At 52.0% G+C, this 25,777-nt stretch overlaps 1 protein-coding gene across 1 annotated transcript in view; it reads right to left on the reverse strand.

The window, feature by feature from the left end:
• Window positions 1-25,777, reverse strand: part of KCNIP3 (potassium voltage-gated channel interacting protein 3) — an 88,163-nt gene that overhangs the window by 51,330 nt on the left and 11,056 nt on the right. The window contains exon 2 of the mRNA XM_029074270.2: window positions 22,443-22,608. Coding sequence (XP_028930103.1) covers window positions 22,443-22,608 — 166 coding nt within the window. The remainder of the gene's footprint in view (window positions 1-22,442; window positions 22,609-25,777) is intronic.

A 25,777-nucleotide genomic window follows, 5' to 3' on the forward strand; every position in this document is an offset into this window, starting at 1 on the left:
AGCTCTGAATGTCTTCTTCGCACACCGTCTCGCTATCTGCCAAGAACTGCAATCCTCCAGTCCAGGGTTTTAGCTCCTAGCATTAGTATAATAGCATTCATATATTTTGGCTTTGCTCTTTTGCCGATTTCCACTTTTGCCAATTTGTCCATTTGATGGACAGCCTGATTTGCCTTCCTTGTTTACCACAGATGCCCCTTTGCATTTTCTCTGGGTTTGCCCAAGTTTGTCTTTGCCCTCCAACCCACTCCCTCCCAGGGTTTTCCTGATCTCGTCTCCCTCTTGCCCACAGTTACCAGTCCCCCCTGTTTTTTGAAAGGAAACTGCCTTGGACCTTTTAAAAGCTCAGAACCAAGGCCATGGGACCGCTTTGGGGCCTTCTATACTAGACACACCCCCTCTCTCACCCCAAGTATTAGACGCATTCAGTCGTTCATTCAGTCGTATTTACTGAGCGCTTACTGTGTGCTGGGCACTGTACTAACTGCTTGGAAAGTACAATTCAGCACCGAATAGAGACAATCCCCTCCCACACAGTCTAGAAGCGGGGAGTCGGACGTCAAAACAAGTAAACGGGCATCAGTAGCATCAGTATAAATAGAATTATAGATATATACACATCATTAATAAAATAAATAGAATTATAAATACGTACATATATACACCCTAGTGCTGTGGGGCAGGGAGGGGGGAAGAGCAGAGGGAGCGAGTGGAGGTGATGGGGAGGGGAGCAGAGGAAAAGGGGGGCTAAGTCTGGGAAGGCCTCCTGGAAGAGGTGAGCTTTCAGTAGAGCTTTGAAGAGGGGAAGTGTGCTAATTTGGCGGCTGTGAGGAGGGAGACCATTCCAGGCCAGAGGCAGGATGTGGGCCGGGGGTCGACGACGGGATAGGCGAGAACGAGGCCCAGTGAGGAGGTGAGCGGCGGCAGAGGCGCGGAGCGTGCGGGCTGGGCCGGAGAAGATGAGCAGGGTGGTGAGGTAGGAGGGGGCAAGGGGATGGAGAGCTTTGAAGCCAACAGTGAGTTGTTTTTGCTTCATACGAAGGTTGATAGGCAACCCCTGGAGGTTTTTGAGGAGGGGGGTGACATGCCCGGAGCGTTTCCGTAGAAAGATGATCCGGGCAGCAGAGTGAAGCGGGAGGAGACAGAGGTTGGGAGGTCAGAAAGGAGGCTGATGCAGTAATCAAATAGGGATAGGATGAGTGATTGCACTAACAAGGTAGCGGTTTGGATGGAGAGGAAAGGGCGGATCAGAGAAGCAGCGTGGCATAGTGGGTAGGAGTCAGAAGGTTGTGGGTTCTACTAGTGGCTCCGCTGCTTGTCTGCCGAGTCACCTTGGGAAAGTCACTTCACTTCTCTGGGCCTCATCTGTAAAATGGGGATTGAGACTGTGAGCTCCACGTGGGACAGGGACTGTGTCCAACCCCATTTGCTTGTACCCACCCCAGTGCTTAATACAGTGCCTGGCACATGGTAAGTTCTTAACAAATACCAGAGAAGTAGCGTGGCTTAGTGGAAAGAGCACAGGCCTGAGAGTCAGAGGACGTGGGTTCTAATCCCAGCTCCACCACTTATCTGCTAAGTGACCTTGGGCCTTAGTTCACGTCACTTCTCTGGGCCTCGGTTACCTCATCTGTAAAGTGGGGATTGACACTGTGAGCCCCACGTGGGACAAACTGATTGCCTTGTATCTACCCTAGGACTTAGAACAGTGTTTGGCACATAATAAGCACTGAACGAATACCATCATCATCACAGTAAGCGCTTAATAAATTACCATCATCATTTTTATTATTATTATTATTATTACCCCGCTTCCCCCACTCCCAATTTCCCCACATCTTGATGGAGTGAGGTATCTCTTTCCTACGCCACTGCCCGATCCTGGCTCTGAGGCTCTGGAGACCTGCCTGCCTCTCAAGGCTCTCGTCACCGCTGGCAGAGTTTCAGAGAACAACATCACGGAGACCAGAAACTCTAAGCCCTTTGCGGGCAAGGGTTGCGTCTACCAACTCTGCTGTATTGTGCTTTCCCAAGGGCTTAGTACCGTGCTCTGCGCGCAGTAAATGCTCAATAAATATCATTAATTGAGATTGATGGAGGTCGGCTGATATCCAGTGCTCATTATCTATCCCACCATTCATTCCTCAGTTTATACGGTATTCGTTAAGTGCTTACTATGTCCCAGGCACTGTACTAAACGCTGGGTTAGGTACAAGCTAATCAGGTTGGACACCGTCCACGTCCCATGTGGGGCTCCCAGTCTCGATCCTTATTTTACAAGCGTCTGAGTCCTAGAGAAGTTAAGTGACTTTTCCAAGGTCACACAGCGGCCAAGTGGCAGAGCTGGGATTAGAACGCAGGTATCTGTGTTCTTTCCACTAGGCCACACTGCTTCCCGCTGACAATATTTTCCCGTATCAGTGCTTAGTTTGGTGGCTGGCGCACGATAAGCGCTGAACGAGTACTAGAATGTCTTCCAATAAATGGTACCTACTGAGCACTTACTATCTGCAGAGCCCTGTATTAAGGGTATATAGAGTGAGGGTTTTAGATCATTATTACGGCATTTGTTGGACGCTTATTTGGTGCCAGGCGCTATACTAGATGCTGGATATATACAGGGTTAGGGTTATATATATGTAATACTCCCAGACTCAGGATGAATCGCTGGGGAATTCCGCTTCCTCCAGCCTCTCAGGAGAAACTGCAAGAGCATTGATTGAAAGTCTATCGCCTGTGGAGTCCCTGCTGGGGGACTCTGCGCAGAGCATTGTACTAGACGTCAGGGAACCGTCAACAAAAGTAGAAAGCACCATATCTTCCCTCAAGGAGCTCAGAAGCAGCGTGGCTCAGTGGAAAGAGCGCGGGCTTGGGAGTCAGAGGTCCTGGGTTCAAATCCCAGCTCTGCCACCTGTCAGCTGTGTGACCGTGGGCGTCACTTAACTTCCCTGTGCCTCAGTAACCTCATCTGTAAAATGGGGATTAAGACTGTGAGCCTCATGTGGGACAACCTGATTACCCCGTATACCCCAGCGCTTAGAACAGTGCTCTGCACATAGTAAGCGCTTAACAAATACCAACGTTATTATGACTGAATGGGAGAGACAGGCGGGAACGAAATGCAAACACGTAATGGGAACAAACTGGAAAGCGCAGATACACGCAAAGAGTTAGTAAGTAAATAAATTTACCGAATGACTTGCTGAATGAAATTACTAAATAAATCAATGCACACATTAGTGGTGCTTGAGGGTGTCTGATGGGATGACCTGATCAGGGAAGGGGCGAGAAGCTGGACTTTGGAAATACTTCGAATGCCGGTCTGGGGATGGAGGGGAGAAGGGGCAGGAAAGCAGGAAGCCCCTCTGCATCACACAGAAACTCCTCCCCCTCGGCTTTAAGCACTCAATCACCTCGCCCTCTCCTATCTCCCCGCTCTAATTTCCTAAAATCATCAAACTGAGTACTTATTGTGTGCAGAACACTGTATTAAACACAATGGTTCAAACAAGGAAACTTGCCTTGATACTGTTACATGACAAGCCACACGGCCTAGTGGAAGGAGCCCAGGCCTGGCAGTCAGAAGACCTGGGTTCTAATCCCGGCTCTCTCACCAGTCTGCTGTGTGACTCTGGGGAAGTCACTTTACTTCTCTGGGCCTCAGTTACCTCATGGGCAAAATGGGGATTAGGAGTGTGAGCGTATTATGGGACAGGGACTAGGTCCGACCCGATTTGACTGTATCCACCCCAGTGCTTACTGTGGTGCCTGGCACACAGCAAATGCTCAACAAATCCCAGAATTGTTTTTATTATTAAGCACTGGGAGAGTACAGTACAAAAGAGCCGGCAGATACGTTACCTGCCCACAACGAGTTTACAGTCTATAGTTCCTACTACCATCCAGCGAGCGCTCTTTCCTCCTCTAATGCCAATATACTCACTTTTTTTCTTTTAATGGTACCTGCTAAGCACTTGCTATACGCCAGACACTGTTCTACGCGCTGGGGTAGATACAAGGTTGGGCACAGTCCCTGTCCCACATGGGGTTCGCAATCTTAATCCCCATTTTACAGATGAGGTAACTGAGGCCCAGAGACGTGAAGTGACCTGTGTGACTTGGGCGAGCAGAGCAGGGATTAGAACCCAAGTCCTTCTGATTCCCAGGCTCCAGCCACTAGGCCACACTGCTTCTCACTGTCCCTCAACCTCACCTATCTCACAGCCGATCCCTCGCGCATGTCCTGCCTCTGGCCTGGAACTCCTTCCCCTTTCGTACCTGACAGACCGCCACGCTCCCCACCTTCAGAGTCATGTTAAAATCACATCTCTTCCAGGAGGCCTTCCCTGATGAAGCCCTCATTTCCCCTTCTCCCTCTCCCTTCTGCATCACCCCTGCACTGCACGGTCCTCTAAATGCTCAGCGCCCCAGCACTTACGGATGTATCTTTCATTTATTTTAATGTCTGTCTCCCCCTCTAGACCGTAAGCTTCCTGTGGGAAGGGAGCAAGTCTACCAACTGGGTGGTAGTGTACTCTCCCATCTCTGAACACCGTAAGCACTCACTAAATACCGTTTATTGATTGATTTTCTGCCTCTGTTTTAAGAAGCCTTAATATGGAGCAGGAAAGGGAGCAGTTCTGCGTAAAAGAAGTAGAGATACTTATTAGGCACCTACTGAGGTCTGGTAGATTTTTTTTCTTTTTAATGGTCTCTGTTGAGCTCATACTGTGTGCCAGATGCTGAGGTAGATACTAAATATTCGAGTAGGACACGGTCCCTGTCCCGCATAGGGCTCACCGTCTTGATCCCTATTTTACAGATGAAGTAACCGAGGCGCAGGTAAGTTAAGTGACTTCCCCAAGGACACACAGCAGGTTCGTGGCAGAGCCAGGATTAGAACCCAGGCTCTCCGACTCCCCGGCCTATGTTCTTTCCACTAGACCATACTGCTTGTTCAAACGTCTTGTGGGGAAGGAGTTCCAGGCCCCAGGGGTAAGGGGAGCAAGAGGTCAGAGGCAGGCAAGGACAGAGCAGGATACAGTCAGGCAAGAGGTGGGCTGTGGAGGAGTGAAGAATGAGAACGGGGGACTAGGGAGTGATGAGAGTCGAAAAATAAGGTGGAGAGTCTCAAAGCTAGGGGCGAAGAACCTCTGCTTGGTGCTGAAGCAGATGGGCAACCGCTGCAGGCTTTTCGAGAGCGGGGAGGTTACCTCAGGAGGGTCGCACGGGCCGCAGTGTGATATGTAGTGTCTAGGTGTAGTGTCCCGACTCTGCCCCTTGTCAGCTGTGAGACTGCGGGCAAGTCACTTCACTTCTCTGTGCCTCAGTTCCCTCATCTGTAAAATGGGGCTGAAGACTGTGAGCCTCACGAGGGACAAGCTCATTCCCCTGTATCTACCCCAGCGCTTAGAACAGTGCACATAGTAAGCGCTTAACAAAGACAAATACCAAATACCAAAGGGGAAGGCGGTGAAGGCAGGGAGACCCGTCAGAAGGTTGATACACTAGCCCAGTTGTGTTACGGTGAGGGTAAACGGGAGCGGAAGAAGGGACAGATTTTGAGGCAAAATCGGCAGGTGTTGGCTACTTTTTGTCAGTTTGGTCGTGAGGACAGAATGAAGTAAGGAGTCGAGGGTGATACCCAGATTGAGGGCTTGGGTCGTGGGAGGATGGTGGTGTCGTCAGCAGAGGTGGGAAGAGTAGGAGGGAAGATGAGAAGTCAGTTTTGGAGCTGTTGAGTTTGAAGGGCTGGAGGGCCGTCCACGTGGAGATTGATGTCCTATAGGTAAGAGGAGATGCGGGTTTGGACGGCGGGCAAGAGGCCAAGGCAAGAGAGGTAGATCTGTGATCACCACTGTCCACATAGAGGGGGAAGGTCAGGCCGCCGTATGAGTTCCCCAAGAGAGTTGGGAGTAGCCTGGCCTATTGTATCCTCCGAGAGGTATCAGAGGACCTGGGTTCTAATCCCAACTCTCCCACTTGCCTGCTGTGTGATCTTGGGCAAGTTCTCATCACTTCTCTGTGTCTCAGTTGCCTCCTCTGTAAAACGGGGATCCAATGCCTGTTATCCCTCTTACGTAGGCCGTGAGCCCCATGTGGGACAAAGATCTGATTAACTTGTATCTATCCCAGTGCTTAGAACAGTGCTTGACATATAGTAAGTGCTTAACCGATGTAATGATAATAATAACAATAATAAAGAATAGAAAAGGGAAGAGAGCAAGGGACCCGGCAAAGAGCTTTTGAGTTTCCTCCCCCTCCCTACCCTGACTCCTCATCCTCCCTCACCCTGGGAGGGAAAAGATACCAGCCACCTCAAGCTTCTTCTCCTCCTTCCCTCCGCGGGCTCTCCCCCTCCAACCGGGTTTGGATTTCAGCCGGATCTCCGGCTTCCTGTCCTTTCCACTCGATTAGGTGCAGATCACACTACTGTGCCGGAGTGAAACCCGAGGGAGAATTAGAGACTCCTCTGCCGTGCTCGGGCCTCGGGTCTTGAGCAAGTTCTATGACTCGGCCGGGGAGGGGACCTCTTGAGAGAAATGGGGAGAGAGGAAGAGGGGGACAAGAGGATCCCAGCCACAGAAGAAAACTGAAAGGAGGAATGCGAGAGGCAAAGCCAGGGAAAGAATAAAGGGGAGCGAAGACCTGAGCTGGCGATTTAAAGTTTGCATTTCTAGACAATTAGGGGGCTGAATTATTAACGATGAGAAAGGGAAGAGGCTGTTTTGAAGAAAGCATGAGTAAGCAGCCTTTGTTTCACAGCGGTAAGCAGGATCGAAGGCAATCAATCGCACCCCCATTTCGGCCCCCATCGGAACGGCCGTAAATATTTATTTGGTTTAATTGTTGATGTGTGTAGCTGTGCGCCTGGGCCACGGCCAACCATGTACTTAACACAGGCGGTCGATGCATTACACATTCCGAAATGGGGGGTGAGGGGAGCCTGGAGGGGCGGAGCTCGGACCCCCACCCCTTCCCGTCCGGGCCACTGGCCGAAGGTGACCCCTTCCCTTCCCGCCCCTCGCCCTTCGTTTCTCCCCCCTTCCCTCTCTTCCTCCCCACTCCTCCTCCCTTCCTCTGCCTCCTCTTCTCCCTCCCTTCCTCTCTCCCTCTTCCCCGCCCCTCCTCTCTCCTGACCCCTTCCTTCCTCTGCTCCTCCTCCTCCCTTCCTCTGCCCCCTCCACCTCTCCCTCCTTTAACTCTATCCCCTCTCCCCATCTGCTTCTCACCCTCCCTCTATCTCCTCCTTTCCTCTGCACCCTCCTCTTCTCCTTCTCTTTTATTTTTGATGGCATTTGTTAAGTATGGGCACTGTAATAATACCGATGGTACTTGTGAAGCACTGTTCTAAGCACTGGACGGGGAGGGCGGGGTGAAAACAAGTTGATCAGATTGTCCCACGTGGGGCTCACGGTCTTAATCCCCATTTTACAGACGAGGTAACTGAGGCCCAGAGAAGTCACTTGCGGACAAGTGGAGGTGCAGGGATTAGAACCCAGGTCCTTCTGACTCCCCGACCTGAGCTCTTTCCATTAGGTCCTGCTGCTTCCCTTCCTGGAAAGAGCATGGGCTTGGGAGTCAGAGGTCATGGGTTCGAATCCCTGCTCTGCCACTTGTCAGCCGTGTGACTGTGGGCAAGTCACTTAACTTCTCTGTGCCTCAGTTACCTCATCTGTGTGTCTACCCCAGCGCTTGGAACAGTGCTCTGCACATAGTAAGCGCTTAACACATACCAACATTATCATTATTATTATTATCCCCTCTTCCCCCTCCCTTCCTCTATCCCCTCCCTCTCCCTGCACCCTCTTCTTCCTTCCCCTCCCCTCCTCTATCCTTCTCTCTTCTCCTTCCCCTCCTCTACTCTCCCTCCTCTGCCTCCCTGCCCCCTCTACTTCCTCGCTCCCACCCCACTGTGCCCCACCTCCCGCGTTCACCACCTCCCTCCCCACCGCCTCCCACTGCCCGCCCGTCTTCCCGCGGGTTCCACAGTCCACACCTCAGGCATGAAATGTTGGCTTGCGATGGACCAGGATGGGCCGCCCCGTGGCTCCTTGCTGCCCTTCCCGTGCCCTGCCCCCACAATGGTCCCCACAGCAGTCCTCACCACAGACCCCGCGGCCGTGCCCTCGCCAGTCCCCACAGCGATCCACAGGGCGGTCCCAAGGACCAACCTTTGGTCCCCACGGCCGTCTCCACGGCAGCTGGGCCCCGGCTCCTGGGGGGGTCGTGGTGATGTCTGATGGGACATCAGAGCAGGGGACGTGGGAGAGGGGCAGCTGAGTCACCCTGAACTGCAGGTCACCCGTGAGGGTGGGCCGTGGGCTCACCACCCCTCTGCTCCCTCTGGAGCACAGGGGGGTCACCTGTGCGGTGGGCCGACCGCCCCTCTGCCCCTGGGACACGGCTGAGGGATGGAGGCGGGAACCCGTGAGTCTCTGTGGGGCGCAAGCCCGACACGGGAGCTGCGCCGGGTACTCGGCCTCAGGCCCGCCAACTCCTCCTCCCAGGCTCGTCTCCCATCCACCCTGTCCACTGGTCTGTCCCCGCCTGTCCGTCCACCCGCCCGACCTATCAGTCCTCCCCATCGGCCCTGCCTATCCACCCTGTCTCTTCACCCATCTGATGTCAGCCTTCCTACCCATCCGTCCTATCCATCCATCCATCCACCCACCCAATCCGTCTGCCCAACCCATCCGTCCCTTCCTCCCACCCCACTTGTCGTGTCAGCCGACCCATCTGCCCCGCCCGCCCCGCCCATGCTGTCAGCCTACCTGTCCACGCCCAATCTGCCCCCCCCTTTCCATTCTGTCCACCTGTCTGTCTGTCCCATCTGTCCCCCCACCCTGCCCTTTCTGCCAGCCCATCCGTCTCCTCCACCTGCCCTCCCTTCCTCGCCTGGCCTGCCTGTCCACTCCACCCGCCTGGCCCACACACTTCCCAAGCACCCCAGGGCAACTCCAACAGCCACTGCGCGGTAGCTTCTCCCCATTCCACTCGGCCCCAGAACAAGACACAGACCCTAAGGCGGAACCATAAACCGACAGCCCGCAGCTTTTGTTCTCCGCGGAGACCGACCTCAAATGTGAGATCAGGATGTGAAAAAGCTCTTCCACCAGCCCGCAGGCCCCACTGACGTGACTTCATTCATCCTCACATCCGCCTCAGCAGAATAGAGAGAGGAATGATTTATAGAAGGAGAAACTGAGGCTCAAACAGTGGAAGCGACTCAGCCTTTGTCTTATCGACAGCCCACAGCAACCTCTCGAGAGGGTTTTCACCTTGCTCTCTATTCTCCCAACGGCCTGGCATTTTCCTCTCACATCAAATCCACCGCAGCGCATCTCTGGGCTCTTCAAAATATCCTAAAAATCCACCTCCTCGTGGTGACCTTCCCTGATCGGTCTCCGCCTCCTCGGACATACCGCGCCATTCAGCTCTCCTTAGCACTCCGCTGTACAGTGTATTGGTTTATTTCATTCTTTATCTGCCAGTTTACTTATCCACCTACCAGTTGTATCCAAGCTCTTATTTTTGTTCCCGCCGTCTGTTTGCAATTGATGTCTACCAGTCTCCCTTATTAGACTGTAAATTCCTCTAGGGCAGGGGACTGGATCTTATATTTCTATTGCATTTTCCCACGTTCCCATTTCAGCACTCTGTCCCCCGAATCAGTCCATCAATCTTACTCTGTGCAAAACATTGTACTAAGCGCTTGGGAGAGTACAATGTAACAGAGACGGTAGACACGTTTCACTATGAGCTTACAGTCTAAAGGGGGAGACAGACATTAATATAAATAATTTTTGGATGGGTACATATGAGCTGCGGGGCTGAGGGAGAAGTGAATAAAAAGAGCAAATCAGGGCGATCATTGCAGAAGGGGGTGGAAAAAAGGAAATGAGGGCTTAGTCAGGGAAGGCTTCTTGGAGGAGATGTGCCTTCAGTAACGCTTTGAAGGTGGGGAGAGGAACTGTCTGTTGGATATGAAAAGGGAGGGCGTTTCGGCATCAGGACGCGGGCGAGAGGTCGGCGGTGAGATAGACATAAGAGAAGGGCCCCAGGTCTAAGCAATACCCCCGATAGGTTCAGTACGTAGCTCTGCACCCAGTAGGCATCCAGTACAACACTGTGCTCCCAGTAGATGCCCAGTATGGTTCCTTCCACCCAGTACCGTGTTCCGCTTACAGTAGACATCCACAGTGAATAGAGCTGAATAGTCTGCTCTGGGTAAAGAAGCGGGAAATGTGATGCTCAGAGCAGGAGAAGGGCCCTTTCTGTGTCCCTTCCCCTGCTGCACCCACCCAGCAACTTTCCCATTACCTCCATGACCGCTCCCGCTCCTTGCTGTCAAAGCCACCAGAGGCATCTTTCTTGAGAGGGCTGTTGGGAGAGACAAACTTCCTACTGTGCCCAGGAGCAGATGGAGTTTCTTGGGGTCCAGAGTCCGAAAACAAGGTGGAAGCTACACATTCTTTTGGTCCTCTCTACCTCTATCTCCTTTTACCCCACACAGTTCAGTCTCTTCGGAAAGTCAATCAGCATCTCCTGAGCCAGGGGAGGATGGGTGACGGCAGGCGCCCTGGGCCCCGCTGGATTGGGGTGGGGGGGGTCTCCCCAAAAACCAGGAGGGAAGAGGAGTTGATTCAAGGCCCAGTGAATCTGAGCCTCAAAGAATGCTTCAGAACAGGGGACGGGCCAGAGGTCCTGTGGAGGACAGACCAGCCTGACGGGCAGCAGATGCGAGAGGGGTTGCCTTCCGGGAATAATAATAACTGTGGTATTTGTTTAGCATTTACTATGTATCAAGCGGTGTTTTCAGTGCAGGGATAGATACATGTCTGGCACACTGTGTGTGTCCAGCACAGAGCACATGTCTGGGGCAGAGTATATAATGATAAACACTTACTATGTGCAGAGCACTGTTCTAAGCGCTGGGGTAGATACAGGGTAATCAGGTTGTCCCACGTGAGGCTCACAGTCTTAATCCCCACTTTACAGTTGATGGAACCGAGGCACAGAGAGGTTAAGTGACTTGCCCAAGGTCACACAGCTGACGAGCGGCAGAGCCGGGATTCAAACCCATGACCTCTGACTCCCAAGCCCGTGCTCGTTCCACTGAGCCACGCTGCCTCTCTATGTCCGACACAAAGTGTATGGTCAGCAGAGAGCACATGTTCATCCGTTCATTCGGTCGTATTTACCGAGCGCTTACTGCGTTCAGAGCACTGAAGTAAGCGCCTGGAAAGTTCAATACAGCAATAAAGAGAGACAATCCCTGCCCACAATGGGCTCACAGTCTAGAGACGGGGAGACAGATATCAATACGAGTAAACAGGCATCAATATAAATACATAGAATTACAGATATATACATATATAAACAAGTGCTGTGGGGCGGGGAAGGGGGGAAGAGGAAAAGGAGTGAGTTGAGGTGACACGGAAGGGAGACGGAGCTGAGGAAAAGGGGGCTTAGGCTGGGAAGGGCTTTGAAGCGGGGAAGAGTGATTATTTGGCGCATTGGAGGAGGGAGGGCTTTCCAGGCCAGAGGTAGGACGTGGGCCAGGGGTCGGTGGCCGGACAGGCGAGATCGAGGCACAGTGAGAAGGTTAGCGCCAAAGGAGCGGAGTGTGCGGGCTGGGATGTAGAAGGAAAGAAAGGTGAGGTAGGAGGGGGGAAAGGTGATGGAGAGCTTTGAAGCCAGTAGTGAGGAGATTTTGTTTGACACGGAGGTGGATAGGGAAGCACTGGAGATTTTTGAAGGTGGGGGGTGACATGCCCTGAACGTTTCTGTAGAAAGATAATCCCGGCAGCGGAGTGAAGTATGTACTGAAGTGGGGAGAGGCAGGAGGTTGGGAGGTCAGAAAGGAGGCTGATGCAGTAATCCAACTGGGATAGGATGATTGACTGTACTAATGTGGTGGTGGAGGCTGGAGATCGGCAGGATCAGGCAACTCATTTAATCGTAGCAAGAGGGATTTAGATTAGACAATAGGAAGAACTTCCCGACCATGCAGCAGTTAGACATGGAATAAGCCACGGGAGGAGTTTAGAATCTCTCTCCCTGGGACCTATAGAAATGGAAGGATTTCCAAGTGCCTGTGTAGTTTCGGAATAGCTCCTCTCTGGAGACAGAGGCATGGACCAGATGACCTATCACTGTCCCTCCCCGCCATCCCTCCCTGCCCCAGCATTCTAGAATTCCATGCTCAGGCCTCTGCGTCTAAGAAGCACCGTCCCACCCATAAATCGGGAGTGGCTGCCATGGGGGCAGTGACAGGCTTGTGACCCCCACACCTACCCAGGGGCGCAGTGAGGGGGAAGAATCGCCCTTGGGTTCTGCAGCCAAAAGAAGCCACGGGAGGGAGAGTTGCCCCTCACTGCCAAAGCCCCCTCAGCTCTGCGGGGATGGCGAAGGAGCCGGCTTTGAGACGTGAACTCTGAGTGCCGGCCGCCTCCAGCCCACTCCAGGGACTTTCCAGGGGATGTTTTCCTGATGGAGCACTCCCTGCAGTCAGGTGGAGGAGAAGGAGGAGAAAGAAGAGAGGGAGCAGGGGGTGCCAGGCATCCGTGTGGGCTCTAGAAATGCAGGAGGGCTGGCTCCCCAGGCAAATTTAACCTTCCTAACCCTTGGTGCCTCCTTCTCTACTCTTCTGCCTCAGACCCCTGGCTCACACACCCTCCTCTGGGCCTTAAACTTCCTTCCCCTTCAAATAATAATAATAATACTGTTGGTATCTGTTTAGCCCTTAATCCCCATCTGTTAATCCCCATTTTATAATAATGTTGGTATTTGTTAAGCGCTTACTATGTGCAGAGTGCTGTTCTAAGCGCTGGGGTAGATACAGGGTAACCAGGCTGTCCCACGTGAGGCTCACGGTCTTAATCCCCATTTTACAGATGAGGAAATTGAGGCCCAGAGTCACACAGCTGACAAGTGGCAGAGCTGGGATTTTACAGATGAGGTCACTGAGACACAGAGAAGTTAAGTGACTTGCCCACAGTCACACAGCCGACAAGTGGTGGAGCTATGATTCGAACCCATCACCTATGACTCCCAAGCCCGGGCTCTTTCCACCGATCCATGCGCTTTTCCTCATCTTCAAAGCCCTTCTATAATCCTGCCTGCTCCCCAAAGCATTTCCCAATTCATTCTTCTCCCCAGATTACGTCTTCCCTGTTATTGTCTTAGCTCTTTTTCACTCGCAGCTTCCTGTAACACATTTTGATTTACATGCCTGACTCTTTCAGCACTTCTTCCTCCTACCTCTAAATTATTCTGTGTCTGCCTCGCCCGTTAGATTTTAAACTCCTTGAGGGCAGAGATGGTGCCTCCCGAGTGCTCAGTACAATATTCTGCCCACAGTAGGCACTCAATAAATACTCTTGATTGATTGGACTGATTGATTTTCAGGGGTCATCACCCTCCCCTTGCCTTCCAACACCCCCAGAATACTCCGTGCATAAGAACAGGATGTGGTCCCTTGTCTAGAAACCTCTGATGGGGTGGCGGGGATGGCCCGCTCTTCTAGAAGCCTTTCTGGAGAGCCCAGAAAGTAGGTCCTCTGTGAGCACTGATCCTTGCCGCCAACCCTCCTAGTGGAAGAGACCACAGACCTGGGAGTCAGAGGTGCTGGGTTCTAATTCCAGCTCTGCTGCTTGTGTACTGTGTGAGCTCGGGTAAATCTCTTAACCTCTCTGTGCCTCGGCATCCTCATCTGCAGAATGGCGATCCAACACCTGTTCTCCCTCCCACTTAGACTATGAGCCCCATGTAGGACAGGTTACAACTACACTAGTGTTGGATATAGTACGTAGTACTAAGAGAAACAGCATGGCCCAGTGGAAATCATTCCATCAGTTCATTCAGTCAGTCAATCGAATTTATTGAGCATTTTCTGTGTGCAGAGCACTGTCCTAAGCACTTGAGAGAATACAATATAACCATAAACAGACGCATTCCCCGCCTGCCACGAGCTTACAGCCCGGAGGGGGAGACAGACATTAATATAAATAAATACATTAGAGGTATGTCACAAATGGCGGTTTGGCTGGGGGTGCCGAATAGGAGGAGCAAGTCAGGTTGACGCAGAAGGGAGTGGGAGATAAGGAAGTGAGGGCTTAGTCAGGGAAGGCCCCCTGGAGAAGACGTGCCTTCAAATAAGTCTTTGAAGGTGGGGAGAGTAATATCGTCTGCAGGATATGAAGAGGGAGGGAGTTCTAGACCAGAAGCAGGATGCAGGTGAGAGGTCGGTGGCGAGATGGATGAGATCGAGGTACGGTGAGTAGGTTGGCATTAGAGGAGAGTCTATGAACTGGGTTGTAGGAAGAGAGTAGTGACGTGAGGAAGGAGGGGGCAAGGTGGCCTGAGAGGCAGAGGACCTGGGTTCTAATCCCAGCCCTGCCACGTCTTCTTTGTGACCTTGGGCAAGTCGCTTTGCTTTCGACTGTGAGCCTCCGATGATGCAAGGACTATATCAGGCCTGATTAAGCTGTATCTACCCCAACGCTCAGAGTAGTGCTTGATACGCGGTAAGCGTCTAAGTGCTTTTTATCATTAAAAAAAAAATACTGGCCCTGCCCTGACCCAGCCTAGCTGCTCTTTTGGGTCCCCACCCACAGGCCCGGGGCCAGAGGAGGAGCGGGAGGCGTATCACCAGCCCACCTCCCCACTTCCTCAGGGCCCTGGAGGCAGCAACTGGAGCCCCCACCGCCGTTGAAAGGCTCCTGGACCAGCTCTGAACGGCCGAGATTCTCAAAGAGTCTCTACTCCCACCTCTCTCCTCTTCCCCTACCCCCACTCCAAGCCAAGTACGGGGAAGGGTCTCGATTGATGGCATTTATCCGGTGCTTGGTTTGTTCAGGGCAACGACGTAAAGGAGCAGTATAGTCGATCCCTGCCCACAAGGAATTTACAAGGAAGTCAAAGATTGGAACCGGCTCCAGAAGATCCTGCTGGATTCCCATCTAATCTCCAGCCGTAACTTGGATGTGGGGCTGGATCTGGTCTGTGGGTGTGAGAGCGAGCCAGCCGAGGGCGTCAGCGCCCCACCAGCATCCCAGCCCTGGCACCGATGCCCGACTCCCTCCGGGGCAGGAGGGGCCGGTGATGGGCAGGGAGCTGGCCAGGACCTCAGATCGAGCACCGACAGCCCGAATTGCTTTTTGAAGTCTCCTGTAAATCTCGCCCTGACGATCACTTTGGAGAGAACTGTGTTGGGCTCAGACTCTGCTAGGGTCAGGGAGAAGCAGGGCTCCACTTCCTCCCAGTCCGCAAAGGGCTCCCCCTCTCCACCTGCCCCTGTTGACATGGTCACTAGTCCAGCCTTGAATGGGGAGGGCACACGCAATAGGCCTTCCCAGACTGAACCCCCCATTTCCCTCTGCTCCTCTTCCCCTTCTCCCCGCAACACTGTTCTTATTTGTAGATATTATTTATTATCCTATTTATTTTGTTAATGAGGTGTATATCTCCATGATTCTATTTATCTTGACGATGTTGTTTTGTTTTGTTCTGTTTTGCTTTGCTGTCTCCATTTAGACTGTGAGCCCGTTACCGGGCAGGGATTGTCTCTCTCTCTTACCGAATTGTACATTCCAGGGGCTTAGTACAGTGCTCTGCACATAGTAAGCGCTCAATAGACCACCCCTTCCAGATTCTTGTTGCCATCATCTACCATTCCCCTGGTCCTACCTCCAACTTCTTTAACCATTCTGACCCCTTTCTCACCTTCCTTCTTTTTCCACGCCCACTTTGATCCTCGGGGGCTTCAACGTCCACATGGATGTTCCCGGTGACTCCTCGGCCGCCGGCCTTCCATCTCTCCTTGACTTTGCCAACCTCCTGCTCCACCCCACCTCGCCCACTCACCAAATTGGCCACAGCCTCGATCTCATCATCTCTAACAGCTGCACAATCTCCACTCAACTCTGAAATCCCCCTCTCTGATCGCAACCTTCTCACCTGCCTCCTCTCACATTCCTTCTCCCCGTAAATCCCTACTGCTCCCCTCACGGAGACCTCCGCTCTCTCGACCCCATCCATCTCTCTCAGCGCATCACACTCCACCTAGCCCCCATATCCATGCTACCCACTCCTGATGACCAAATAGATGCTGTCAACTCCACCCTCTTTACTCAACTCACCGGTTCCCCTATCCCTTCGTCGCTCTGGCGCCTCTAACCGACAATCCTGGATCACCTCCGCTGTCGGCCTCCTTCGCTCTTTTGTTCGAGTCGTTGAATGCTGTTGGCGGAAATCTAAACACCAGGCCAACCTTGCCCGCTTTAAGTTTATCCTTTCTTTCCTTAATTCTGCTTTCTCCTCTGCCAGGCAAAACTATTTCTCTTCCCTTATTGACACCCATGCCCATCACCCTCGTCAGCTGTTCCGGACATTTAACTCCCTCCTCAGGCCCCCTGTTCCTCTCCCTCCCCCATCCTTCACCCCCAACCATCTGGCCACCTACTTTATTAGGAAAATTAACACCATCAGGTCTGAGCTCCCCAAAGTCACCCCTCCCTCTCCTCTATCCACCTTCGCGACCCCCTCTTCTACTTTCCCATCCTTCCCAGCAGTATCTTCAGAGAATTCCTCCCTCCTCTCAAGTGCCTCCCCCTCCACCTGTGCTTCTGACCCCATTCCCTCCCACCTTAAAAAAACCTCTCACCCCTTCCCTTCTCCCCTCCTTAACTCCCATCTTCAACCACTCACTCTCCAATGGCTTTTTCCCCTCTGCCTTCAAACATACCCACCTCTTCCCCATCCTAAAAAAAACCTTTCCTTGACCTCACAGCCCCCTCCAGTTTACACCCCATCTCCCTCCACGTGGCTCAGTGGAAAGACCCCGGGCTTGGGAGTCAGAGGTCATGGGTTCGAATCCCGGTTCTGCCACTTGGCAGCTGGGTGACTGAGGGCAAGTCACTTCACTTCTCGGTGACTCAGTTACCTCATCTGTAAAATGGGGATTAAGACTGTGAGCCCCACGTGGGACAACCTGATTACCCTGTATCGACCCCGGCGCTTAGAACAGTGCTCTGCACATAGTAAGCGCTTAAAAAATGCCAACATCATTATTATTATTATCATTTCCTTTCCAAAGTCCTGGAGGGAGTAGTCTACACTCGCTGCCTCGAATTTCTCTCCTCCAACTTACTCCTGGATGTCCTCCAATCTGTTTCCCGTCCCCTCCACTGAAACCGCCCTCTCAAAGGTCACCGGTGACCTTCTTCTCACCAAATCCAACGGCTCCTACTCTATCCTAATCCTCCTCGACCTCTCAGCTGCCTTTGACACTGTCGACCTTCTCCTCCACACTTTATCTAACCTTGGCTTCACGGACTCCGTCCTCTCCTGGTTCTCCTCTTATCTCTCCGGTCCTTCATTCTCATTCTCCTTCGAGGGCTCCTCCTCCCCTTCCCATCCCCTAACTGTAGGAGTTCCTCAAGGGTCAGTTCTTGGTCCCTTCTCACTGTGCCTAGTTCTCTCCTGTCCCGCCGTCGACCCCTGGGCCACGTCCTACCTCTGGCCCGGAATGCCCTCCCTCCTCAAATCTGCCATACAAGCACTTTTCCCCCTTCAAAGCCCTACCGTAAGCTCACCTCCTCCAGGAGGCTTTCCCAGACTAAGCCCCCCTTTTCCTCTGCTCCCCACTCCCTCTCCATGGCCCCCACTCTCTCCCTTTGCTCTACTCCCTTCCCCGTCCCACACCACTTGTGTATATATATATATATTTATAATTCTATTGATTTTTATTAATGATGTGTATATATCTATAATTCTATTTATTTATATTGATGCTATTGATACCTGTTTACTTGTTTTGATGTCTGTCGCCCCCCTTCTGGACTGTGAGCCCGTTGTGGGCAGGGATTGTCTCTGTTTGTTGCTGAATTGTGCTTTCCAGGTGCTCAGTACAGTGCTCTGCACACAGTAAGAGCTCAATAAATACGATTGAATGAATGAATGAATGAATTTAAGCAGGGAGAGAATTCCAAGAAGGGGGAAGAGTGTGTTCAAAGGAGTTGGAGATGGGAGACCTGAGAATGAGGGGCAGTTAGGAGGTGAGCTTAGTAGGGTGGATAGTGAACAGCTAGGAGGTGAGCTGGGAGGGAGCAGAGAGAGGAAGTTGGGGTGGAGTAGCAGGAGAGGGTGATCTTGTAACGGGGGCGAGGAGGGGTGGTCACAGCAGGCAGAGAGCAGCATTCTCCCTTCTTTCCACCCCTGAATCAGTTCCAGATCCCTTCCCCCAAACTCTGTATCTAGTCTGGGGAATGTGAATGTAGCCTGGGGCAGATTCCCGGTGGGGGTGGGAAGTCTGGGGGGACCTCTTCACTCTGCTGTCAGTGGCTGTTCTTAGACGTAGGGCCCCCTGGGAAGGCAATCCCCTCCTCCATCTTGCACCCCCACAGAGAACTTCAATCTCTCGACCCCTTCTAATCATCCCAAATCATCTCGCCCCATTTGGTCTCCACCCAAACTGTCTTCTTGATACAGAAATCGATGCCCTCGACACCGCCATCTCCACTAAACTTAACTCCCTGATTCCCCTGTCCCTTCGCCAACCTGATGCCACTTACCCACCGCCATGGATCTCCTCCACAGCCCACTTCCTCCCCTCCTGCGCATGAGCTGTGGAACGCGGCTGGTGGAAATCCGGATACCAGGCTGACCTCGTCCACCTCAAACACCTCCTCCCCTGTTTTAATTCTGCGGTCCCCTTCCCCTGGAAATGTTACTTCTCCTTCCTTCCTCCTGTGCCCATTACCTGTGCTGGCTGTTTCAGACTTTTAACTTCCTCCTTAAACGCCCTGCTTTCACCCCCTATCCCACGTCTCTTGCCTCCAATTACCTGGTCATCTGTTTCAGTGAAAAAATTATTATTATTACGGTATTTATTAAGCACTTTTTAAAAACGGTATCTGTTAAACACTTACTATAATAATAATAATGTTGATATGTGTTAAGCGCTTACTATGTGCCGAGCACTGTTCTAAGCACCGGGGTAGTTACGAGGTAATCAGGTTGTCCCATGTGAGGCTCACAGTCTTAATCCCCATTTTACAGATGAGGTAACTGAGGCACTGAGAAGTGAAGCGACTTCCCCAAAGTCACACAGCTGACAAGCGGCGGAGCCGGGATTAGAACCCACGACCTCTGACTCCCAAGCCGGGGCTCTTGCCACTGAGCCACACTTACTATGTGCCAAGCCCTGCTTTAAGGGCTGGGTAAGTACAAGATAATCAGGTTGGACCCAATCCCTGTCCCACATAATAATAATAATAATAATGATGATGATGGCATTTGTTAAGCGTTTACTATGTGCTGAGCACTGTTCTAAGCACCGGGATAGATAGAAGGTAATAATAATGGTGGTATTCGTTAAGCGCTTACTATGTGCAAAACACTGTTCTAAGCGCTGGGGGGATACAAGGTGATCAGGTCGTCCCACGTGGGGCTCACAGTTTGAATCCCCATTTTACAGATGAGGTAACTGAGGCACAGAGAAGTTAAGTGACTTGCCCAAAGTCACACAGCTGGCAAGCGGCAGAGCTGGGATTCGAACTCATGACCTCTGACTCCCAAGCCCGGGCTCTTTTCCACTGGGCTCACAGTCTTAATCCCCGTTTGGCAGATGAGGTAACTGAGGCACAGAGAAGTCAAGGCACTTGCCCAAAGTCACCCAGCAGACAAATGACAAAGCCAGGATTAGAACCCACGTCCTCTGACTCCCAAGCCCGTGCTCTTTCCACTGAGCCACCCTGCTTCTCACGGGGCTCACAGTCTAGGAGGGAGTGGGATTTAATCCCCATGAGGAAACTGAAGCGCAGAGAAGTTATGTGACTTGCCCAAGGTCACACAGCAGGCAAGTGACGGAGCTGGACTTAGAAATCAGGTCCTTCGACTCCCAGGCCCGTGCTCTTTCCACCGGGCCGTGATGCTTCCCATTTTGCCTGTCCAAATTGAAACCATCAGGATAAGCTCCTCAAAATCTCTCCTCTCTAGGCCCATCCTCTTCCTGCCCCCTCTCTGACTCTCCCATATTTCCCAGCAGTACCTCAAGAGATCTTCCATCTCCTCTCAAAATCTACAGCTCCCCCCCGGGCCTCTGACCCCATCCCTTCGCACCTCATCAGAGCACTTGCCCCTTTCCTTCTTCCCACCCCGACCATCGTTTTCAACTGTTCGCTCTCCACTGGCTTCTTCCCACTGCTTTCGAACAGGCTCATGTCTCTCCTACTCTAAAAAAACACTCCCTTGACCCTGTGGCTCCCTTCAGTTATCCCTCCATCTCCCTCCTACCGTTCCTCTCCAAATTCCTCGGATGAGTTTACACCCGCCTCCTCTTCTCCTTCCCCAATTCGCTCCTCAACTCCCTGCAATCTGACTTCTGCCCACCTCTCTCCATGGAAACTGCCCTCTCTAAGGTCACCGATGACCTCCATCTTGCCGAATCCAACGGCCTCTACTCCATCCTAATCCCTTGACCTCTCAGATGCCTTTGACACTGTGGACCACCCCCTTCTCCTTGGAATATTATCTAACCTTGGCTTCACCCTCTCCTGGTTCTTCTCCTATCTCTCTGGCCGCTGTTTCTCAGTGTCTTCCTTGGGCTCCTTCTAAGCTTCCCACTCCCTAACTGCGGGAGTCCTTCCAGGTTCAGTTCTGGGTCCCCTTCTATTTTCCATCTACACCCTCTACCTCGGAGAACTCATTAGCTTCCACAGCTTCAACTACTGTTGCTAAACGGATGACTCCTAAATCTACATTTTCAGCCCTGATTTCTCTCCTTCTTGGCGATCGTACATTGTCTTCTGTCTTTGAGATGTCTTTATTTGGATGTCCCACTGGAAGCCCGAATTTAACACGTCCCATACAGAAGTACTCATCTTCCCATCCAAAACCGTCTCCTCCCCTCGACTATAAACATCTCTGTAGATTTCATCACCATCCTCCCTGTCTCACAAGCCTATAACCTTGGCATTACCCTCAGAGAGCATGGGCCTGGGAGTCGGAGGATCTGGGTCCCAATCCCAGCTCTGCCAATTGCTTGCTGTGTGAGCTTGGGCATGTCACTTCCCTGTGCTTCTCCCTCCTACTGAGACTGAGAACCCCATGTGGGATCGGATATCCAACCTAATTAACTTGGGTCTACCCCCAAGTTTAGAACAGTGTTTGACACACGGTAAGCACTTAACCTATTCTCATTCAACCCCACACACTCAATCTGTCAACAGATCCGTCTGTTCTACCTCTCCAGCATCTCTGGAATCTGCTCTTTCCTCTCCATCCAAACTGCGACTCTGCTGATCCAAGCACTTATCCTATCCCACTCTGTCTACTGCATTAGCCTCTTCACGGACCTCCCAGCCTTCTTTCTCTCCCCTCTCCAGGCCATACTTCACTCTGCTACCCAGATTATTTTTTAAAAAAAGCACTCATCTCCACATCAAACAGAAAATCCTTACCTCTGGCTTTAAAGCACCCCAATCAGTTCTTCCCTTATTACCTCACCTCATTCATCTCCCACTACAACCTAGCCTCCACACTCTGGTCCTGTAACATCAACCTACTTAGTCCGGTCTCCTCTCTCCCCATTGACCCCTTGCTCACATCCTCCCTCCTGCCTGGAACTCCTTCCCCTGAGGTAGATGCAAAATAATCAGGTTGGACATAGGTCCTGTCCCACATGGGGCTTACAGTACCTGGTCTAAGGGTGAGGGAGAACAGGCATTCATTCCTTCATTCATTCAATCGTGTGCATTGAGCGTTCACTGTGCACCGCATTTGTTTCCCATTTCACACTTGAGGAAACCGAGGCACCGGGAAGTTAGGTGACTTGCACTCGGTCACCTAGCAGGCAAGAGGCGGAATTGGGATTAGAGCAAGACAAGACACATGGTTTTTCGACTCCTCCAAGAGGCCGTCCCACATTACTGACCCTCCCTTCTGAGTCACCTACACACTTGGATCTGTGGCCCTTACGCACTCGGATACTTATTCCCAACACACACACCCTCCCACACCCCTACCGTCCTTACGGACACACCCTTATACTTTCCCCCTTCCCCCATCTTTAATGCATTTTAACGTCTCCCCTTCTATCTGTAAACCTCTTTAGAGTAGGGATCGTGTGTACTCCACTGCATGTATGTTCACATAATAAGCGCTTGATAAATAAATAAACGAACCATTGATTGACTGGCCACCTGGAATTGTATGAAGTCATTGGGTTGTGGCTCCCCTCCCCTCTTGCCCTGCAGAGTTCCCATCTCTCCCTGCTGTTCTCTCCCCCTCACCTGGCCCCACCAAGCTCTCTCCATCTCTCTCTCCCCAGTCACGCTCCTTCTGGCCCCCCATTCCTTCTCCATCTGCTTCCTCCTGCCCTGGCCCCACCGCCAGCCTAGATCCCGGGCATGCTCCCTCCCCCGATCCTCTCCTACCTGATCCCTGGGGGACCGCACTGGACAGGATCCATTTGACCAGGCAGCATTTCCTCAGGGCCTTCCGGGTGAGCCTCGGCTTCTGCCACTTGGCATTCTCCTTCTTGCCCAGAGGCGTCTGGCTGGGGTCTCCCAGGAGGCTCCCGTCAGTCTCCTTCATCTCTTCCTGCAAGATGCCCGCAGGGTCATCAGAAGGTTCCTGGGGCCCTCCCTGGCCCTTCCTCCCCTTCCAGGGCTTCGGGGGGCTAATTCATCACCCGGTCATGTGGTCTACCCCTCTCTGTGGGGAGCATTCCACTGTAGGGGCCGGGGAGGAAGCCAACAACAGCTGCCGGCTGGGAATCTGGGTGCTTGGATCCCTGAGTTAGGTATCCCCATTCCCACCCCCTGAAGGAGACCAGGTAAAGTCCCTGGGGAAATCTGACTCCAGAACTTCCTGAAGGGGCTACTCAAGCCCGAGGCCTGCAAGGGCTCGGGGCTTTCCCTCCTTGCCCTGCACTGGGCTTTCTACTCTCATAACAAAACGGCAGCCACCAGTTCTTTCCCTCAATGCTCTCCTCCATCTCCACAGCAGAAGCACTTTCCAGTCTCTTAGGAATGGTCGTTGACCTTCTCAATCCCACTCCCAACTGCGGCAAAGGGCCCTCACCCTTCCCTGGGCCCAGTTGACCAAAGAGAAGGCAGCCGATCAATTAATCAGTGACATTTACTGTGCCCTTACTGGGTGCAGAGTACTGTACTAAGCACTTGGAAGCGTACTAAACAATTGACTTGGTAGACATGTTCCCTGCCCTCAACAAGCTTACAGTTTAGAGGACTGTTATGTTTCCCCAAGCGCTTGGCTCAGTGCTCTGCCCACAGCAGGCACCTAGAACAGTGCTCTGCACCCAACAGGTATCCAGTACAGTGCCCCGAAAGGCAGGGAAGTAGCCTGGTGTAGTGGATAAGGCACGGGCCTGGGAGTCAGAAGGTCACAGGTTCTGATCCCGGCTCTGCCACTTGTCTGCTGTGTGTTCTTGGGCAAGTCCCTGCATTTCTCTGGGCCTCCGTTTCCTCATCTGTAAGAGGGAATTGAGACTGTGAGCCCCACGTGGGAAAGAGACTGTGTCAACCCAAATTGCTTGTATCCACCCCAACGCTTAGTACGGTGCCTGGCGCATAGTAAGCGCTTAACAAATGCCGTTGTTAGAGAACCCTGAACACAGTGGGAGCACAGGACACCCAGTTCTCTTAGAATGAGAGGGTTGCTTTCTTGCAAAATCTTTCATTAAGGAAAAGATTGTTCTGTTGCCATCTGCACACACCCAGGAAGCCTCCGATAGCATGGCAGCTGAGCCCAAATGGGCTCATGGTGTCAGAATAACATTCCCCAAATGCATTTTACCCCCAAAGACGGAGTGTGTTGTGGCTTTAAGTTTACAGTGTTCGGAACACAATAGGTGCTCAAAACACTACTGAGAGTAATGATGAGGATACGTAAAAGGATAATGTCAGAATCCTGGCCTACCCACAGCCAAGTTTTGGGGTTCTAGTCAGTTTCACAAATAAAGATGAACTGCTCGTTCTGCTTGCTTGGGTCACTGAGAGAAGAGTTGAGTCGAGAGCCCATGACTTCCCCCCCATCTGTGCGCATCCTTTTCCTAAATTGGTAGGTGGACTGTGGTCTGGTGAATCTGGTAGGGAAAAGGCTTTCCAAACTGGGGTCACAGAGGGAGCAAGAGGCTAGAGGTGGGATAGACAAGAACAAGGGCCCGTTAGAAGCTGAATTTTGGCGGACCGAAGAATGTGATCTGGGGATTAATGGAGCAAATAAAGTTGCAATGTAAGATGACATTCTGTCAGTTCGACCTCCTCAACATGGCAAAATCCACCCTTTCCTCTCCATCCAAACTTCTACATTAATCCAATCACTTATCCTATCCCGCCTTGATTACTGTATTAGCCTCCTTGCTGACCTCCCTGCCTCCTGTCTCTCCCATCTCCAGTCTGTATTTCACTCTGTTGCCCAGATCATTTTTCTATAAAAACGTTCAGGCCATGTTTGCCCACTCCTCAAGAAATTCCATCGACCTCTGCATCAAACAGAAACTCCTTACCTTTGGCCTTAAAGCACTCAATCAGCTTGCTCCCTCCTCCTCACCTTGCTACTTTCCTACTACGCCCCAGCCCTCTCACTCTGCCTCTAATGCAACCTACTTACTGTACCTCCATTTCATCTATCTCACCGCCAGCCTCTCACCCACGTCCCGCTTCTGGCCTGGAACGCCCTATCTCCCTCCCTCCTTCCTCCTCGTCCTCAGCTTCAAACCCTTATTGAAGGCACATCTCCTTCAAGAGGTCTTCCCTGACTAAGCCCTCCTTCGCTCTACTCTCCCTCCCTTCTGTGTCACCCTGACTTGCTCCCTTTATTCTTCCTCCCCCCACCACCACAACACTTACATACGTACCTGTAATTTATTTATTTATATTAGTTTCTATCTCCCCCCTAGGCTATAAGCTCGCTGTGTCTGTTTATTGTCGTATTGTGCTCTCCCAATAGTTTAGTTCAGTGCTCTGCCAACCGTAAGATCTCAATAAATACATCTGACTGACTGACGGCAACGGGAAGGAAGTTCTACTTGATGGCCGGGAGTTGGGAAGCCAGTGAAAGTTTCTAAGGAGTGAAGAGATGTTTGCCAGGTGACGCTTAAGGGAAATGATGAATGTAACACTGCAAAGGAAAGACTGAAGTGGGGAGAGGTTGGGCGGGGGGTGAGACCAGTGAGAGACATATTTTCTGCCTTTGTGGAACTTCCACTTCAATGAGGGAGGCAGGCAAAAATATATTTACAAATGTAGTAATCAAAATAAGGTAGTGAGGATGGGCATAAGTAGGGACTTAGGTCCTAGCGAAGACTAGCGGGTTGGCGTGACTTGGGATGCTGGGAACTGACCACAAGCTTGTTTTGGGCAGGGAACGTGACCACCAAATCTGTTCCCTGCAGACAGTAAACTCTCAATAAATACCACTGATCAGTTAAAGGCATCCTGGAAAGGTGGGCTTTTGCTTGTTTACTTTAAATGGCATTTGTTAAGCGCCATCCAGGGATGGAGCAGGGGCGAAAAGAACCAAGGCTGCCAGGGCTGGGAGTGGGGTGTAGACAGTAGCTTGCTTAGACCAGTAGTCTGGAGCCGAATATTTCCTCCCCTTAATGAACACCTGAGCTCTGCCAGACCAGGAGAGGCTTGGGGAGCTGGATTCTGCAGCCGGGAGCCGGTGTTCCCTGAGGGAGGAAGAGTCTGGGGGTCCAGGCCAGGGCCAGGACTGCCATTCATTTATTCGTTCAATTGGATTT

This window comes from Ornithorhynchus anatinus, chromosome 10 (genome assembly GCF_004115215.2).
Source record: "Ornithorhynchus anatinus isolate Pmale09 chromosome 10, mOrnAna1.pri.v4, whole genome shotgun sequence".
Classification (NCBI taxonomy): domain Eukaryota; kingdom Metazoa; phylum Chordata; class Mammalia; order Monotremata; family Ornithorhynchidae; genus Ornithorhynchus; species Ornithorhynchus anatinus.